The sequence below is a fragment of the Oculina patagonica genome, chromosome 13 (assembly GCF_052425735.1).
Source record: "Oculina patagonica isolate OP01 chromosome 13, crgOcupat, whole genome shotgun sequence".
Lineage (NCBI taxonomy): Eukaryota > Metazoa > Cnidaria > Anthozoa > Scleractinia > Oculinidae > Oculina > Oculina patagonica.
In genome coordinates this window covers 12,614,691-12,632,065 of record NC_135770.1, presented here as the reverse complement: position 1 = coordinate 12,632,065, position 17,375 = coordinate 12,614,691, and the positions used below count along the sequence as shown (strand labels likewise).

The 17,375-nt window shown below is 37.9% G+C and overlaps 2 protein-coding genes across 2 annotated transcripts; both read right to left on the bottom strand.

The window, feature by feature from the left end:
• Positions 1 to 337: 337 nt before the first annotated feature.
• On the bottom strand, positions 338 to 7,922 carry LOC144634161 (uncharacterized). Its single transcript, XM_078493052.1, has 6 exons — positions 7,869 to 7,922; positions 5,650 to 5,729; positions 4,786 to 5,067; positions 3,351 to 3,632; positions 1,682 to 1,944; positions 338 to 492 (listed from the first exon to the last, which is right to left on the bottom strand). Exons 2-6 carry the CDS (start codon positions 5,711 to 5,713, stop codon positions 490 to 492), a joined length of 894 nt encoding a protein of 297 aa, XP_078349178.1. The 5' UTR covers positions 5,714 to 5,729; positions 7,869 to 7,922; the 3' UTR covers positions 338 to 489.
• Positions 7,923 to 12,556: 4,634 nt separating this feature from the next.
• Positions 12,557 to 15,838, bottom strand: LOC144636656 (uncharacterized). The gene is made up of 4 exons (XM_078495847.1): positions 15,769 to 15,838; positions 15,337 to 15,430; positions 13,127 to 13,187; positions 12,557 to 13,013 (listed from the first exon to the last, which is right to left on the bottom strand). Exons 2-4 carry the CDS (start codon positions 15,394 to 15,396, stop codon positions 12,646 to 12,648), a joined length of 489 nt encoding a protein of 162 aa, XP_078351973.1. The 5' UTR covers positions 15,397 to 15,430; positions 15,769 to 15,838; the 3' UTR covers positions 12,557 to 12,645.
• Positions 15,839 to 17,375: the final 1,537 nt, after the last annotated feature.

The following is a 17,375-nucleotide window of genomic DNA, read 5'->3' as shown; positions in this document are numbered from 1 at the left end:
TCTTTTGTATTAAGTTTAATCACCTAAGGCCCGGGCCAAACGTCGATTTTCACATGAGTCGAACCTAATGCAAATGAGCAAAAAAAAAACAAAAAACTTGCGCGAACAAAATTTGTGAATATATCGCTTTGTTTGCTCATTTACGGCCACAATCCGAGGTTTTGTAAAGTGACCGGGTGCAATATGAATATTATATACCTGGTAGAGGTCCAGAAAATTAATGGCTACGTCGCAAAAATAAATCTTGTTGCATAGCTCATTGACTCACAACTCAATAATAAGTACTTTTCACTGACTTTTATTATTCCACTGTTATGTAATATAACAACGTAAGGTCAAAGAAAAAGAAAATATCAAACGGTATTACACTGTGTTATTCCGAATAACACTATAGACCCTAATTCGGAAGCGCTAAAGAACAAGAAAATGTGGTGAAATAACAAAATCCTGTCACGTGGCTTTTTTGATGATTACGGCTCCACACGGTAATCACTGAAAAAAAAGAAATGACGAGGGAGCAATCAATCATTTATTTTTCATTGTAATTGTTATTGTAATGTAAATGTAATTTATTTACCCACGTGACACGGAAGAGCTCAGGAGCCCGTTAAAACGTGTACGTGCATCCAAGGTCGAATTGGAATTTGGAGTGTTGGTTTTTGTGGAGGGAGAAAAACCGGAGAACCGGAGAAAAAACCCTCGGATCAAGGACGAGAACCAACAACAAACTCAACCCACGTATGGCACCGGGCCGGAATCGAACCCGGATCGCATTTGTGGGAGGCGAGCGCTCTCACCACTGCGCCATCCCTGCTCCCCAACCGTAAAATTCGATTGAGCGCCCTTCTTCCAATAAGCGCTCCCAATCTGATAAGAGCTCTCCCTTATGTGTTGTTTTATCATCGTGATAAGCACCCTATCGCGACAGTGGAATAGAACAGAATGAACGTAATAGACACGAACATACTGAACACGCAAATGGTGTTATGACTGCGGACCCCTATTGTTATAGTCCATGAAAAACACCACCCCAAACCTCTCTTAGCCACCCCCTCTACTTTTCCAAAACAAAGTTGACTAATAAAACAGTTCTGTGATTTGACCACGGTCTCTAGCCCCTTTTCCTCTGCAGACCTTGAGCTTTCCAGTTGCCATCCTAAATCGCAAAAATAGCTAATAAACCTATATTCCTTGCTGACCCCTCAAAACAGAAGACTGAAGAAACGAAAGTGAAAACGATAATTACCCTGCTAGAACTTCTTGCCCATTTCGCTACCAAAACATGATTTTATTTCAATATCGGAATTGATTTCCATACAAAAAAGAAACTACTCTGCTAAAAGAAGTCGGCTATTTATAATAGTGTAATATTCTGCCCTTGGTATTGTTATTCATGACATGTAGATAAGGTGTGGGGATGGCTCTGGCCTGGGACAAGCCCAAACCAGGCTCATTAGATACCAGGTAGATGGCGGATACTTCAAACCGGCTTCCTCGCAGGGCGGGTGGGTTGGGGCCTACAGCTCGATGTCTTGGACTTGAGTGGAGTGCCCAAAGGATATAACACGTGTTTCTCTTTTATACAACTTTTTGCATATCATTAATTCATCCCCAGGACTTTCATTACCAATTCAAATTGAGTTTGAATAGTGTTGTTAGTTTCCTGAGAAAAATAATGTACCTGGCGTGGGGCTGGAGGGGAGCTCAGCTTTGCAACTTGACAACTGTTATCAACTTCACAAGAAGCTTTAAAATTGTCGAACTCGGCTTGGCTCACACATAGACGCTGGAATACACCAGGACCAGTTATTTGGGCACAAACCGGTTGAGTTTCCCGGCAAGGCTTGATTTCGGTGACTTTTACGCAACTAGCTTCTGCATCAGCCTGCTCTCCCTGAACAAGACAGTTTGGACATTGGAGAATATCATCTTGTTTGGCGAGTCCTACAAATAAACATAATAAAGCCATGTTTTTTAAACTATCCACAATCTTAGCCCTTTCTGAATGAATGAAATTAAATAAACGCGTTTTCAGTGCAGGACACAGACTTGCTCCAGTCGCTCCTGTCATTGGCAAGAGGGCTCGCGCGGCCTTGAAAAACAAAATGGCGGCGGATCCGGCGGAACGAGTCATTCCAGAATCTAGTGCGGTTCGTGTGCGAGCACGCATGGACAAAAAGATTCCGCGCTGATTTTAGATCGCGATTTCATTCTTCTTTTTTTAAGCGATCTTTTCAAATAACTCTTTTGGGACACAAAGAAAAAACGAGCAACTTGGAGCCAGTCTATGCACGGCAACTTGAGTCCAGAAAAAGAATCGAATACTTTCGTGCTTACACACGAATTTACTGCATATGACGGTTGTATTTTAGAATTTTAGTGAACCATGTCATTTTTTTGGTTTGTGTTTTATCAACTTCACCGTCACGCCTTTGTCAGTTATATGATCAATCTTCAGGGGTTTGTGACAAGCCATCAACAAGAATCAAACTTAAAAACTTTTTGCGCCACTCGGTGCGAGATGAAAGATAGTCATTATTGTTAAGGGTAGCCTGAAATTGCAGCCGCCCCTAGGGTTTTCCACAAGTTGCTCGAGATTTCCCAAAAAGTTGTCCGTAATTGCTCAAAAAATTGCTCAAAAGTTGCTCCAAAATCCAAAAAAGTTGCTTTTGATTAATAAAGTTGCTCGACAGTTGCCCCAAAAAATCCAAAACGCTGCTGTCTAATCAAGAAAATGTTTCTAAATATATACTTATTTCCCTTTGAAGGTAAGATTTCTAAGCAGTTTTATGCAATTGTACAGCAAAAGAAGTATCTAAACTAACATTTTAAAAATGACAAGGATTTCTTTAACTGAGAAAAGTCGTGAAGATATCGATGACGTCACGTTTGCTGACGAGTTTTGTAATGTTTTAATGCAGAATGAGACGAAAGTTGAAACGTCTTCAGATGTTCCTCGAAAATCTTCAGCAAACTTCGTAAATCTTCGGAAACGTTCGTATGGCCTTTGAACAACACTCGGATAATCTTCGGAGGTCTTCGGTCTAGAAATTGCTCAAAATGCAACAAGTTGCTCTAGATGAAAAATGTTGCTTGAAGGCGAAAAAGTTGCTCGAAATATGGAAAGTTGTCAAAAAGTTGCCGAGCAACTTGTGGGAAGCCCTAGCCGCCCCGGGTGGCGTATGCATTCAAAAACATTTTGTCTGTTGAAGTACACATTTAGTCGTGTTCTAGCGAAAATTCACGAATCTTAGGGAGGCAGCGTGCGTTGCTCTTAAAAAGGAAAACTTATTCTTGATTTTCGGCGTAAGAATAACCGCTTTAGACCGCAATCCTTCTAGACTACTTACCCTCGTTTTCTGTCAGCGAAGGGAGTGGGGCTGGAGGGGAGCTCACTTCTACAACTTGACAACTGTTATCAGTGTCACAAGAAGCTTTAAAATTGTCGAACTCGGCTTGGCTCACACATAGACGTTGGAATACACCAGGCCCAGTTATTTGGGCACAAACCGGTTGAGGTTCCCTGCAAGGCTTGATTTCGGCGACTTTTACACAACTAGCTTCTGCGTCAGCCTGCTCTCCCTGAACAAGACAGTTTGGACACTGGAGAATGTCATCTTGTTTGGCGAGTCCTACAACGAACATAAAGGCATGCATTTCAAACTATCCACAATCTTAACCGTTACTAGCCTATTTCCAGACGTCTGTCGCGTCTCACCTCTGGTCGCTTACTCCCGAGAAGTAAGCGAACTTTTACAAGAAAATATAACCTATCAGCCAAAATGTCAGCCGGCTAGCAGTGCCTGACTTGATTTTAGAATTAATGAATTCTTCCGATTATTTTGTGACCATGCAATCAATTAAATTTATATCATCTTGTTTTGATTCGCGTAACAAAATACTATCAATGTAATTAATTTTATATCTATCCATTTTTTTATTTTTTGTTATTATTTTATTGTATTTTTTATTATTATTACCTAACAAGTTGTACGCTTTTCCAATATTGTAACAAATTTACAGTCATGCAAATAAAGCTTGTTGTTGTTGTTGTTGTTGTTGTTGTTTAGCGATCAAAGGAAGACGTCTAAAATTCAGGTTAAACCATTACTGAATGAACGAAATTAAATAAACGCGTTTTCAGTGCAGGACACTTTGAGTCCAGGAAAAAGGTCGAATGCTTGTGCGCTTACACAGAAATTTACTTCGGTTGTAAATTGCATTTTAGAAGTTCAAGGTATCACAGCAGGAAAATTGGCGTTTTCGTTCCAAGTGAAATTGTGTGATAACCATCGATGCTAACCCCAATAAAGTAGATATTTTCTGAAAGCTTATTGAATAAAGATTGTAATTTTGGATTTTTTTGATCATATAGACCATAATATGCAACATCAGCATTTTGTTTGCAATTATGATGTTGCGCAACATTAGGTTTATTTGAGAACACATTTACGTGAGAGCAAACACTTTTATGTGGAATTTGATCTACATATATTGGTCTAAAAAACGGTGTCTCAGATTTTTCTTTTCTTGCTTCATTAATTTTTTTATATTTTTTTGCGCCACTCGACGCAATTGAAAAATAGCCATCACCGGCTAAGGGTAGCCTGTGTTTTTGGCTGTTTCAGTACACACTCAGTCGTGTTCTAGTGAAAATTCACTAATTTTAGGGAGGTAGCGTGCGTTTCTCTTAAAAAGGGAAATTATTCTACATTTTTGGCTAAGAATGACTGTTTTAAACTGCAATCGTTCAAAAGTGTCTTTTAAAACAATTAGACTACTTACCCTCGTTTTCTGTCAGCGAAGGGCGTGGGGCTGGAGGAGAGCTCACTTCTACAACTTGACAACTGTTATCAATTTCACAAGAAGCTTTAAAATTGTCGAACTCGGCTTGGCTCGCACATAGACGCTGGAATACACCAGGCGCGGTTATTTGGGCACAAACCGGTTGAGGTTCCCTGCAAGGCTTGATTTTGGTGACTTTTACGCAACTAGCTTCTGCATCAGCCAGGTCTCCCTGAACAAGACAGTTTGGACACTGGAGGATGTAATCTTGTTTGGCGAGTCCTACAAATAAACATAATAAATTCACGAATTTCAAACTATCCATTATTATTATACTATTATTATTAAGAATTATTCCATGAGCGCGCGTGGCTATCATCTTTTATTAAAACCTAGCAATGGTATATTGCAATTCCTGCGTTTTAATTGGTTAACAGGGAATGATATATGAGCTCATATACCATTCACCACAAGTATGGTTGCCGATAGGCGTCAATGAAAACAGCTGAGGAGCTCAAATATTGCAATTCTTTCGGCGTTTTTTAAAAAACAATTATTCCATCTCATATCCAACGCGCGCTCGTGGAATAATTGTTAAATATTCAACAAGTGCAAGTTGGATTATTGTATTAGTAAAAACACCATAAGAATTGCAATATTTGAGCTCCCCGGCTGTTCTCGCTGATGCGTACACATACCATATTCCTATGATGATAACCAGATTGCATTGCTGAATGAAAATATGTACAGATCGTATCCTATTTACCACAACGGGTCGTACATTCCAAAAGAGCTTATATAAGTTTATAAGTGAGTACACCCCCCCCATCCCCCTAATCTAAATGGGCCGGGGCGATGTGTTACCTTGATCGCTCTGGACAAGACCAAAAGAAATGCACGCAATCAAAACGATCCTCAAATACATCATCACTTTGTTGCTTTTTCTGTCAGTGAAAAAATGAATATAACATCAAAACAAACAATCATGATATGCATATAAATTAATTAACAAACAGATTCTTAATATTTTAACAGAACATCCATGCATGTGGCTGTCGGAAAGTGTTTTTTATAAACTGAGTGAAGCATAGCACATAAAAAGAACACATTACTCGTATCGTTTAGGCTAGAAAAAGCTTATGCTGCAGGCGAATGTGTATCTTTCGGGTGCCCATTTGGGAAACGCGAAAGGTGCGAAAAGGCCAAGCGAGGAGAAGAAGAGAATGCCCAAAAACAGCCAACTCAGAGACTCAAAGGATACTGCAGAATCGGGAGGAGTCGATGTTATTAGGAGTTTCGCGCCGAAAATCCCGGTGCAAGTTTTTGCATACTTTATTACAAAAGCGCTGTGAGTCTCAAAATCTAATTTAATTAATTTGCGGTTTTAACTTGTTGCCATGGAGTCTGCAGGAGTTCTACCGCAAAACACGCGATACACGCAATGTTCCTGAGAATATAACGTCGACTAATCTGCGCATGCGTTTGGCGCAAAGTAATTAGCTTTAAAGAATAGTACCACAAGAAGTGCAACGGGTTTTCTAAAACAAATATATACCTTTGAAATCTTTATATGAAAGTAACGTAGATATGTTCCACGTTTCACCTGGGGCGTACGGTCAGGCCTAGGTGTTCCGCACCCCCTACCCCCTTCACAATGAGTAACTAATTAATTAATTATGGTCGAGGCGCCCGACATTTCCAACAAAACCAGCACAATAGTGCATTGTGCACAAAAAACTACGAAGGTGCCTGCTACGCAGGCTAGGCACAAGGCTACACTCACTCCTTAAATTTATAGGGTAACTATTTTCTTACTAATTTGCATTTCGTAGTGATTTTTCCCTATTATCGAAATTACCTGTACGCATTTGATTTGATTTTATGATACTTTTGAAACTGCTCAAACCAGCAATGATAATAGCATTTACAATAAAAACGGTATGGTGTCATCTTATTGTATTGTCAATTGTCTGTCACGTTTTTGTTGTTTGAATCTTTAGGGATTACTTGCAAACCACCAATAAGGATTTTAATTTGCATTGCGTGCGCTGTCTCTTTATTTGAATAATTATCTAAGGACTCTAAGGCCTGTTACAAACATCGTGCTACTGCCGTGCCGAACTAAATTAAAGAATTAAGTTCGACTTTAAGCACGGCTGTAGCACAACGTTTAAAACCATTTAGTTCAGCAGGCTGATTCAAACGGCGTTCTCTTGTCGTTCCGAACTAAATTCATAAATTTTAATGTATTTTAAATTATTTTGCATTTTGTTGTTGTTTTTGAAATAATTTGAATTTGGCGCAACTGCATTAAATTTGCCGTGTGAAACCATTTGAGGCCAAATTCATTAAGTTCAACACGGCAGCAGCACGACGTTTGGAACAGGCCTGACGTTTCTAGCGTATAAATATGTTGATTTTATCGCTTTCCTGGGTGAAATTTAGGCATGTTATTGGCCGTTATAGGCTGCTGCTTCATAATAAAGAAGCCGATAATAAAAAACCAAAACAAAATTATTACCTATAGCTTTGGCAAAAATAACAACGTATAAATGACATGAGTGTTTCGCTTATTAGTTGATAAACTCTGCGGACTAAATGTGGTAGGCAAAGTCTGTGTTCGAGACTAATGGCCCATCAGACCGGCTGGAGCTTATCCCGGTTTTCGCAGCATTCAGCGACTAGGAGTATTTCTACTTCACCTTGGATAGGATGCTAGTTCTTCCTAGGGTTACCGCAACATTATTAAATGAAGGACGTTGAAAAAACCTGCTCAAACAGTTGAATTGTGCAAGGCTTTTAAGCAAGTATCTTGTGACAGTAGTAAGAAAGCTGCAGTGAAAGAGTTCTTTTACCCATGCCCTAGCCAAAGTTGTCATTTTAAAAACCAAAATGTGACAGAATTTGCGAAGAAAAATAAGAATCTAGGACGAAAAGTTATTGCTAAATACAAAGCCAAATACCGCGTACTTAAGATTTCAAAACGGCAGTTCTATAGTTGTGGTAAACCGAGCATTTTGAGCCGTTTTTTCGTGCGTCGAGACTATCTGAATAACAGGTTTTGGATCAAATAAAATTCTTACCTGACAAAATGTCGAGAGATGATGCCAAGCGCAGGTTGTGCTGAACACAGTACTTCGCACTGTAATGTATGTCACTTGGTTTTGGCGCGCTTGTAATATAACGTATGACACCGCCTTATAATTTGAATATCCAGCGTTAGTATGCATCAACAACTTTTGAATACATGATGGGCTCTTTGTCTCCGCGGTGGTGTATTGGTGAAAAAGGCCGGAATGTTCATTGTACATGTACGTCCTTTGTTTATTAGCAACCATTTTTTAGCTGTTGTGTGGTGCAAGGACAGAGCCTCGCCATTTTGGGTTCTGTCTTCGTGTACCGGTACACAAGAGTCAATACAAAGACCAAACAATACACTTTAGCTAACTACTGACTCCAAAACAAAGAAATACAATAGTTAGGTGTCAGAACACCGTCTTTATGTTTTGAAGTGTTCTTATTGTGTGATTTAAAGGCTAATTTTTAAACACTAAGAAAATTGTAAAATGAAGAAATGATCTTAAAGAAATTGCAAAGAAAGAACCAGAAAAAATGCTGCCTGCAACGGGATTCGAACCCGTGACCTCCTCGATACCGGTGCGATGCGGAAGCATTGAAGCCACACATTGAGAGCGAGGTCAATTGTGAGTTCATATTTTCCCGTGAAAGGAATAGAATGACGTAAAGTATATGAAACGGGTTCAAATCCCGTTGAAGCCAGATTTTTTTCTGGTTCTTTCTTTGCAATTTGTTTAATTGCAATTCATTGCGAGGATCATTTTTCACCTTGCATCTCACCCGCAGTTTACATATATGAATTATTTCATATATTACGTCACTAAGAAAATTGGATACGCTAGCTAAACTTTCAGACTTCAGAAAATTTTACGGAACGAAATATTATTACCCGAATTTACGAGTCGCTGTTGCCAACTCGAAAATCGCAGCTGGCCTTTTTTCAAACCCAAAGCGACATTTTTCTCTCTCCGAAAACAATAGGCATTACCTTCCCCATGTCACGAAAGTTTGAAATAAAGAGAACTCCAGTTTTTCGTCACACTTTTATCCGAAAATCGTAGATAATAATAGGTCTTCCGAACAGATATTCACCGAACCGGTCTGTTGGGTGCCCCTGACATGAGGACTTAGCCATATGTTGGATGTTTTGCAACGGAGACGAAAAGACGAACTAAGATAAAATGGTGACAGAAGATCCCTTTGATCGACTTATTCGTCATGAGCACAAAAGAAGTCCATCAAATACTTTTGCGATTGCACAGGAATTTAATGAGGTTGGCAATTGAATTTTATAATTATAAGTGAGCCAAGTAATTTCATGGTTTGTATGCATGCGGGCATACATGAATTTATACATAAAATAATTCCTAACTAGCTTCCCTTGGCTGTTTTACACCAAGGTTTTTTTTAGATGCAAGAAAAAACAAAACAAAAAAGGTTACAAATTTCAAATTATAATAGGGAAGGAAAAGTAAAGGTAGAAAAACAACAACATCACTCAACCAAAAAAAAAAGAGCTAAAGATGATAAAACTAAAATTTTAAGCGGGACCCATAATTAGTTGCTTTTATAATATAGATAGGAGTCTACGCGCGCTCTGATTGGCTAAAAACCTATGTTTTATCAGAGTATAAAACATAGAAAATTCATGTTTTATTGTTTTTCGTCAGCTTTCCTCGAGTGCTTCGCGCGTCGTTGACTGTTCGTTGGCTATAACCACTCGTATCCAACAAGGGAGAATGGAATAATTGTTTTATTAAATTCCTTTTTAAGTATAAATCCACTGGACATTTCATTTTGATGTAAGCGAAGTGAGGCGGGAAAAATTGTGGCGCGGTGTCCACTGCTTGAGTTGAATGAAACTCGCAAGGAAAGCGAGCGAGAGAGTTTTCTTTCGAAGATTTTCTTCGACAATCTCCTCTTAAATCGTCTATTCTGCTGGAACTTGATTGTGACAACAATTTAGGTTTACGGGAATATCCGAAGCATAGCTTTTCTGAAATTTACGCCTTGTTCAAGTCGAACGAAGCAAGGGACGGATGTCATCGAGACTACTATATTATGCTGGATGAATTGCACTCGGTGCAGTCGGTGAAGTTATCGAAGTTCAAAAGACAAATCAAGATTAAAAGGTAACAAACTTACCTGAAATGCTTAGCCTTATTTACGTCGAATACTGAATGAAATGTTCAGTTTTGGTCTTCCCGTAAATATTTCTCTTTTCTCTTTTTTACTCCTCTTGTTGTACATATTTTTAATTGAACTTTTCACTCGCGGTGTCTAAAATCTATATCATAAGCAGGGAGCTAAGCGTTTTCATAAAACATCCGGGCATTTGAGACACTCGAGAAATGTGAAACATTCGCCTGCGGCTCATGTTTTCTACACCCTCGTTTCTCAATCCTCGTGTTTTATGACAGTATAAAACATGCTTAGGCTTATTTGTTAAGTATAATGCGTGACGAAAAAATGCAGTACAATAAAAGAGAAAAACTAAGAAATAAACTAACAGAGCTAAAGATGATACAACTAAAATTAGGAGAGGGATCTATAATAACTGTACATTAAAAGGACGAACTAAGAAATAAACTTATGCTATTACACTTTAATTTATATAGACTGTATATATGCTGCAAGAGATTCCTATTTTTCGCGGCTTTACCTTCTGCGTTCTTTTTTTGGGATTTCACGAAAAACAGAAAATTGTTCATGTTCGGTAGAGATTCTTTCAATTTGCATATTCAAATGTGGTAGCGAGTCAAAAGACAACACAAATTCACTGTGCGGAAAAATTTTAATTGGTCTGGCCTCACAGTCATTCCGTCAATATTATCAGTTTGTTATACATGCTTTGCAAAGCCATGCAGTTTCTCGCTTCCAAAGAGATGATACAAAATCACAAGACCAGAAGATGTGGATCATTTATCAGGTCTTTTCGCAAAAAGAGCACTTTTAGTTGTCTTTTAATCCCAATTTTCATTAAAGGAGAGTTCATTCCAAAATGGCACTTTTTTCCCCCCAAGATAACGAAAAGGTAGTTCAAAGATATATTATTCACCAAAGTTTCAGCTTCCAAAGACATACCCTATCACATACTTGTCTGAAATAGTCCAAAAATTGAGAACCGGCCGCCGCCATCTTGGAGTAGCTTAGCAGCCTGGCGATGTATGCGTGACATCAATGAGCTCAAATTTTACCATCTCTTGGAATTTAGTTTGTGCAAAATGGTGCGGTACAAACAGGCATTTCGAAAAACGAGCCAATACAAAATTAACAAGGAGTGCCAGGTATTTAAACAATGTTTGAACTTCCTGCCAAACTTCAGGTTGAGCGCTTTGACGTCAAATATACATCGCCAGGCAGGCATCGCACATTGCAGGAATTGCGTAAAGAGGGATGATAGTTGGTTTTATTGTTGGTAACGTTGGAGGATTTCGATTGTTGTTTAACGGCTGCAATAGCTCCATAGTATTTCAGTGGCCACGGGCGAAAGTCAAACGTAATCTGAAGTTCCGAGAGGGAAAGATAGACATTGGAGTTCTATTTCAGCAAATGTTTCACTTTTGGTATTCCCTGTGCTGTCCAGTCTTGAGAAATATGGGTTGACTCCCAACAGTTATGAGTGATTTGAACCATAATGGCTGTTGAAAAGTTGCTCTTTAGAATTTATTTCATGTTCAAAAATTTACCTCAGCCCAAATTTCCAGAAGTTCGTTGTAAACTAGTCCAAATTTTTAAATTTTAACCTTGTATCTTTTACATTTAGGTTTCACACCAACTTGACATTCACATCTTCATTTGAAACTTCTTGGATTCTTGGCACGACGATTTATATTATTTATATACTGGCGTCTTCTTTTTATACGAAGAAAACCTGTCAAACCTTTCTCGGCGAGAGAGGAATAATCAACCGCCACCGTCCGAGTTTTTTATAAGCGAATCATCAACGACGCGCAGCCGATTGACCGTTGCTCACAGAAAACGGGGACAAGAAATCCAATTGTTTTAGGTTAACCATCCCTGGGGACGGCCCTTACATTAATTCAAGTATGGTAATAACTCTCCATAAGTCTCCTGTAGCTCAGTGACTGCTATGTGGAAGGTCGTGGGTTCGACTCCTGACTGGGACTCAGATTTTTCTTTGTTCTTTGTCCCATGCTAGTCGACAAACTGAATACAATTATTGACTTATTTAAAAAAAAGGTGCAAAAACTTATCCTGATGATGACTATGTGTCGAAAATAGGCCATTTGCACGATCCGGTACGTCCCATGGTACAAAATCAGCCATGCTGGGACACAAGTTTTTTTTTTCTTTTGGGACGCAAGGTATACGCAGTGGGACATTCGGAACAAAGCGACTTCCACCAGTCAAGCTTCACCTTCCTTTGTTTTGGATGTTCCACTGCGTAACTTGCGGCCCAGAATGGATGATTTTGTACCATGTATTCTCTATTTTCTATTCCAATCCCTTTTTTAATCGACTTTTTTCAAATAAGATTGTTGTTGTTGTCGGCTTGCATTTGTAAATTCAGTCACAGCTTGCTTCTTAACAAGTACTCAGTTCGAGCTTGGAGGTAACCGTGTTAAAACAAACAAAAGGAGACAAAACGTATAAAAATATGACCCTAAAACGTTTTAGGTTTGTTTATAGCCTAGTAATGCATCACAGCACACCTTATATCGTCAGCTTTATTGATTTCTTTTAATTCAGCAGTTACATAAGCCTGAACAAAAAAGTGCATTGAAACTTTGTCTTACACATTGCTCGACTCCTAAGTTATCACTTTGACTCACATTCATCCTCTTGTTGTATTATTTTATATGCTCCGAAAAAGGTGTGTGCACCTGAAACCCACAGGTAGCTGTCAGAAACGGTCACCAAACTGATGTAATCGCCCAGCTGCAGTTGGGTCACCCCACCGGTATACAAGCTGCCATAATCTGCTCTTCCTTCGAGTCCCGTTTGCATCAGGCTGAGCTGAGCACTGTTTACCATTAGAGCCACACCGTTGTGAAGAGCCGTTGTGTTGTAGCTTTCAAAAAACACTTCGGCGTATACATAGTACGATCCGTCTTCTTGTACTTTCAAGCGGCCATTATCATGGCTGAACCCTTGGAACGTTTGGTCTGCCTGAAAATCGGTGATTTCTGCCAAAAATACAGTGAAAAAATTAAAATGCGATAAACATGGGCTGTGTTACAGCTAGCAAATTCTGAAGATTATCAACTAATTCCTTGAATAAATGACTTAAAATAGTTACCAGTATTTGCGGGGTACTTGCGAAATTGGCCCAAAGTACCTGACAGTTGTCCTACAGGACTCTGTAGAGAAAACAAAACATGTTAACATGTGATATATGTTATATCTTTATAATCTGCCAAGCATAAGTAATTAATATTTTTTTCTGCACTTTCAGGAACAAGTACAGGAGGTTTAATATAGTTCGTTTTGAGGCTAGAAATAACTGTTAGAGATAGGATAAAGATAACATTGCATCTGTATTTACAGTAAAAATCTTTTCAAAGAGATCGAATAAATGCCTTTAATAAACCCCCATTTAAGGGCACACTTCTGATAATAGGCCTCTAACACCCTGCCACCCTGGCATTTCTTAAGATCACGAACAAATGACATACGATAGACTTTACTTGATCTACTTATATGTCGCGAGAGTATGTTTGAAGACCCTAGAAATGGTTATGTAATTTTATTTAAAAGTAGTAAAAATTCCTTCAGCTATTTACAATTGAGAAAATACAATTAAGCAATAGCTAGCTATTTAATTAACTGATTTGGCCGAAACTAGTTACAACACAAAATTTTAAAATTAAAGTAATACAATTAAGGTGGCTCGACCCAGTTTTTTTCTAGCGATACCTATCAACTTTGAAACCCTCATACTTAAAGGGATTCATGTCAATGACATATCCACTATATAACATGGATTACACATAACTGAACTGCAATATGATATAAATTTTTGGGAGATCGGAATGAATATCACGTGACAATGACGTCACACAGGTTTTTGCTGTGAATCAATTTCAGCCCGTAACCGCATTTTCTCTCGAGATCCTCCACGCTACGTAACCTTGGGTGTTTGCCTTCAGCTCTGTGGAGTTTCATCGAAATCTACAAGAGGAATTTTAAAATATCTTGGAATTTCTTTTTAGATGGTATAATTTATGCGTAAAATAAAGACAAGACTTCATATAAAGAAATTGCTTCTTTTTTGATGTTTGATGAGAGGCTTTAGCCCTCATTCCTTTTGAAAATGTCCCATATCCGATATCCAAACCGTAAGAAGTAGGTAGACTTGCGCGATTTCGAAAAAATATGAAATATATGAATCATTGTGAAGCGCAATGTTTAGCTCTATTTACAATTTTACGCCTACTTTCGAAAAAAGCGATAAAAGTCGTGATTAAAATTTTTTAGGTGGCATTTTCAGACACTACAACCTATCTCTCTGATTAATTGTCTATAAGCATTGAGAATATTGAGCTCTCGAGTTGAAATTGCTCTGGGATTCTTTTGAGTTGGCACAACTCGTTCCCCCTGTCACACGCGTATGACTACGCTGGCCACCTTCCAAAGCTCTCAAGTTTTTTTTTACGAATCTATTTAATATACGACGTCTTTTTTTCTTACTCCTTTTTTTTACGAATCTATTAGAGATGCAAATCAAGTATATAAGGCGATATTATAAAGGCAAAAATCTCAGCTCGTTGGCGAGCTTTTTTACGATAAATTATTTACGTATCATGACTATCGATTATCATACAATACGCTTGGAACTATAAAACATTCAGAGACTGCTAAAATTGGACTTTATTCAAACAATTGTCCTGAAATCAACTTTTTAATACCCAACAGAGTCGCAGTCCACAGTTCGTGCCTGGAAAATCTAATAAATTCCATCAAAACACGGAATATCAGTTCAGTGCTTCGAAGATTTTCATATTTTCTCTAAGATTATTTCTTCTATTTGTCATGTGAAATTCTTAAGAGCTATAAATCGAGCCATTCGAAGAAGCTTTTATACATACAAGCCATTAAACTTTGAACCTACGGTATCGGTCAGCGGGTAAGAATAACACAAAGAAATCTATATGCTAATTTTCAACCCAAATGATTATTCGCCGAAGTGGTCGAGCGGTTAGGGGTTTGGTCTTCAAAACCATAGTTGATGTTAGGAGTCGCCGGTTCAAACCTCAGAAGTGTGAAACAAAAAGTTAAAAAAAAACAAGGAAAATAAATTTATAATTTAATGCATAAATTATTATTCATAAATTAAAGTTAACAGCCCATAATTTAATGCATAAATTATTATTCATAAATTAAAAATAACAGCCCATCGACCGACCGACTGACCGAGTGAAAATTTGCATATCACTTTCCATAACCATACTCGTTTCATTACATTCACGAGTAAAAAGGTAGAATAGATTGAATTAATAAAATTTTTACCGCAAACGTTACATGAGCCATTGAAATTAGGACCACAAACAGAACTTCTTTTTGGAACATTATTTGGACCTCGCGTACACAGCCTCTTGAAAACCTATGTTAAACAAAACATTAAAACTTTGTGATATATTGAACTTGTCACATTTAAAAGTTTAGTCATTCTATTTTCTATCTACTGGTCTAAACGGATTTCTTTAAGACTCTTGGATGGTGGAGAAAACTTCAGTAGCGTAGTTCTCACAATCGGGGATCAGAAGAAAACGGACTACAGGTATGGCCGCATGTAAGACATTTCTTTTTACCGCTCATATACTCTAAACTACTAAAAAATCTAATGCGGCGGAGATGGAATCAACAGCGACATTTTTCACTTAATTAACCTGCCCTGAGTGCCCATACGATTGCACAATATTTCATTTAAAATGGTCTTACCTTCGTTTTATCAACTCGGTGGATCGTTACAACCGCCTCAAATGCAGTTTGACTGAGTGTAGAATGATAGATACATAGGTAACTGATCTTAAGTCAAAGAACGCATTAATTAAGAAACTAATTAAAGAGATTGATGGAAAGGAGGGGCGCTAATAATTACTGTGTTCAGCTTCCTTTGACTACCAAAAAGGAAAAATACATTTTTGCTTATTTGTTGAAATAGTATTTCACTCTGATTGAATTCTTTTTTTACTGAGATTTTTTTAACTGTAACATTGATTTGCTGTCTGGTGTACAAATGTATGAATTAAAATGTTATAACTAACGTGGCGGTTGTTTGTTCTGGGTGAACTGACGTTATTGCATAAATGTATTTAGCATTTAATGGTTTTCAGTAAGCTTCTTTATTCCTTTTTCCTGAAAATGTATCGAAAATTTGTTGATTTTTGTGAAAATGCTCATTGGAAATTATAAAAGGAAGTGCTTTAGAATTCCTTTGCCAAAGAGCGCGAGAGACACGTGTCAGGCTTTGCGTCAGAAAAAGTCTGAATATTTTGCCGCCCTATTTCTTAACGTGGGTTTCACAAATCATGACCGAGGGTTACGGGAAGTGTTATAATTCTTTTTTTGTATCCAATTTAGCAGATAAAATATTACGAAAGAAAGAAACAAAAAGTAAATTGTGCAAATTTGTGTAAAGCTGAATACACAAAGTGTGATTATACTGATCAGTCAGCCGACAACAGCTAAGTTAACACATTTTTCTTGGCGTTTTCCGTGTCTTAACGTATTGCCAAAAGCTAATACTTCAACAATTGGAAACCGCGTCAATTCACAATAAAATTGATTACAAACACAGGTTTTTTTGTATTGAAAATAACTTTTACTTTACCGCAATTACATTAAGACTGCTACAAAATCAGAACCTTATATGGCTCTTAGTTATTAATATTAATATTCGTCGTTGATTTAAGTCTCACAGTTTAATTTCCCATTTGTCATTAACAAATCACAGTTTTTTTTTTTGAGTCATTAAGCCTTGTTTTTACTAGCGACGCAAGCACAAGCGCAAGGATCATAATTTTTCCCTTTCATGTACGTGCGTTCGCTTTATGCCGTGTAGAAACGAAACACGGCATAAACACAAGGACATTCACTACGTCTGGCCGTGTCTGGCCAATAAAAGCACTCGCTCCAAATTCCCATCGCGTCTGAGCATATGAACAAAATGGAGGAGGCCGCACTAAAACGTTTTCCGAGGTTGTTTGGATGTTTTGTTTCTGTTGTAAAGATAAGAGTTACAAGTGTGTTGAAACTTTTAATTTTGTGGATTGTTTAAATCGTTAAAGTGGAGTTTATGCTGTTTTTAATTTACAAATTCAATCTTTTAAGATCTATATGATTTCTGGAGTGAAATGTTTGACATCTTCTGATTTATCGTAGAGATTGAATGTTATAAGTGAACTCAGACCCTAATTTAGGAGTCGAGAACAGAGCCTTGTAACTTGTAAACATCCTGTTCTTATGCTTGTGCTTATGCTTATGTCGATGTCTGTTTTCACTTGGCATAACTTAATTATTATGCTTGCGCTTGTGCTTTCGTCGCT

Coding starts and splice junctions, on each gene's coding strand:
- LOC144634161 (XM_078493052.1), bottom strand. CDS start 5,713: ATGATGTATTTGAGGATCGTTTTGATTGCGTGCATTTCTTTTGGTCTT. Junction 3,633..4,785: donor TTCGCTGACAGAAAACGAGG/GTAAGTAGTCTA, acceptor TGTTCGTTGTAG/GACTCGCCAAACAAGATGAC. Junction 1,945..3,350: donor TTCGCTGACAGAAAACGAGG/GTAAGTAGTCTA, acceptor GTTTATTTGTAG/GACTCGCCAAACAAGATGAT.
- LOC144636656 (XM_078495847.1), bottom strand. CDS start 15,396: ATGTTCCAAAAAGAAGTTCTGTTTGTGGTCCTAATTTCAATGGCTCAT. Junction 13,188..15,336: donor TGGCTCATGTAACGTTTGCG/GTAAAAATTTTA, acceptor TTTTCTCTACAG/AGTCCTGTAGGACAACTGTC. Junction 13,014..13,126: donor CAAGTACCCCGCAAATACTG/GTAACTATTTTA, acceptor TATTTTTGGCAG/AAATCACCGATTTTCAGGCA.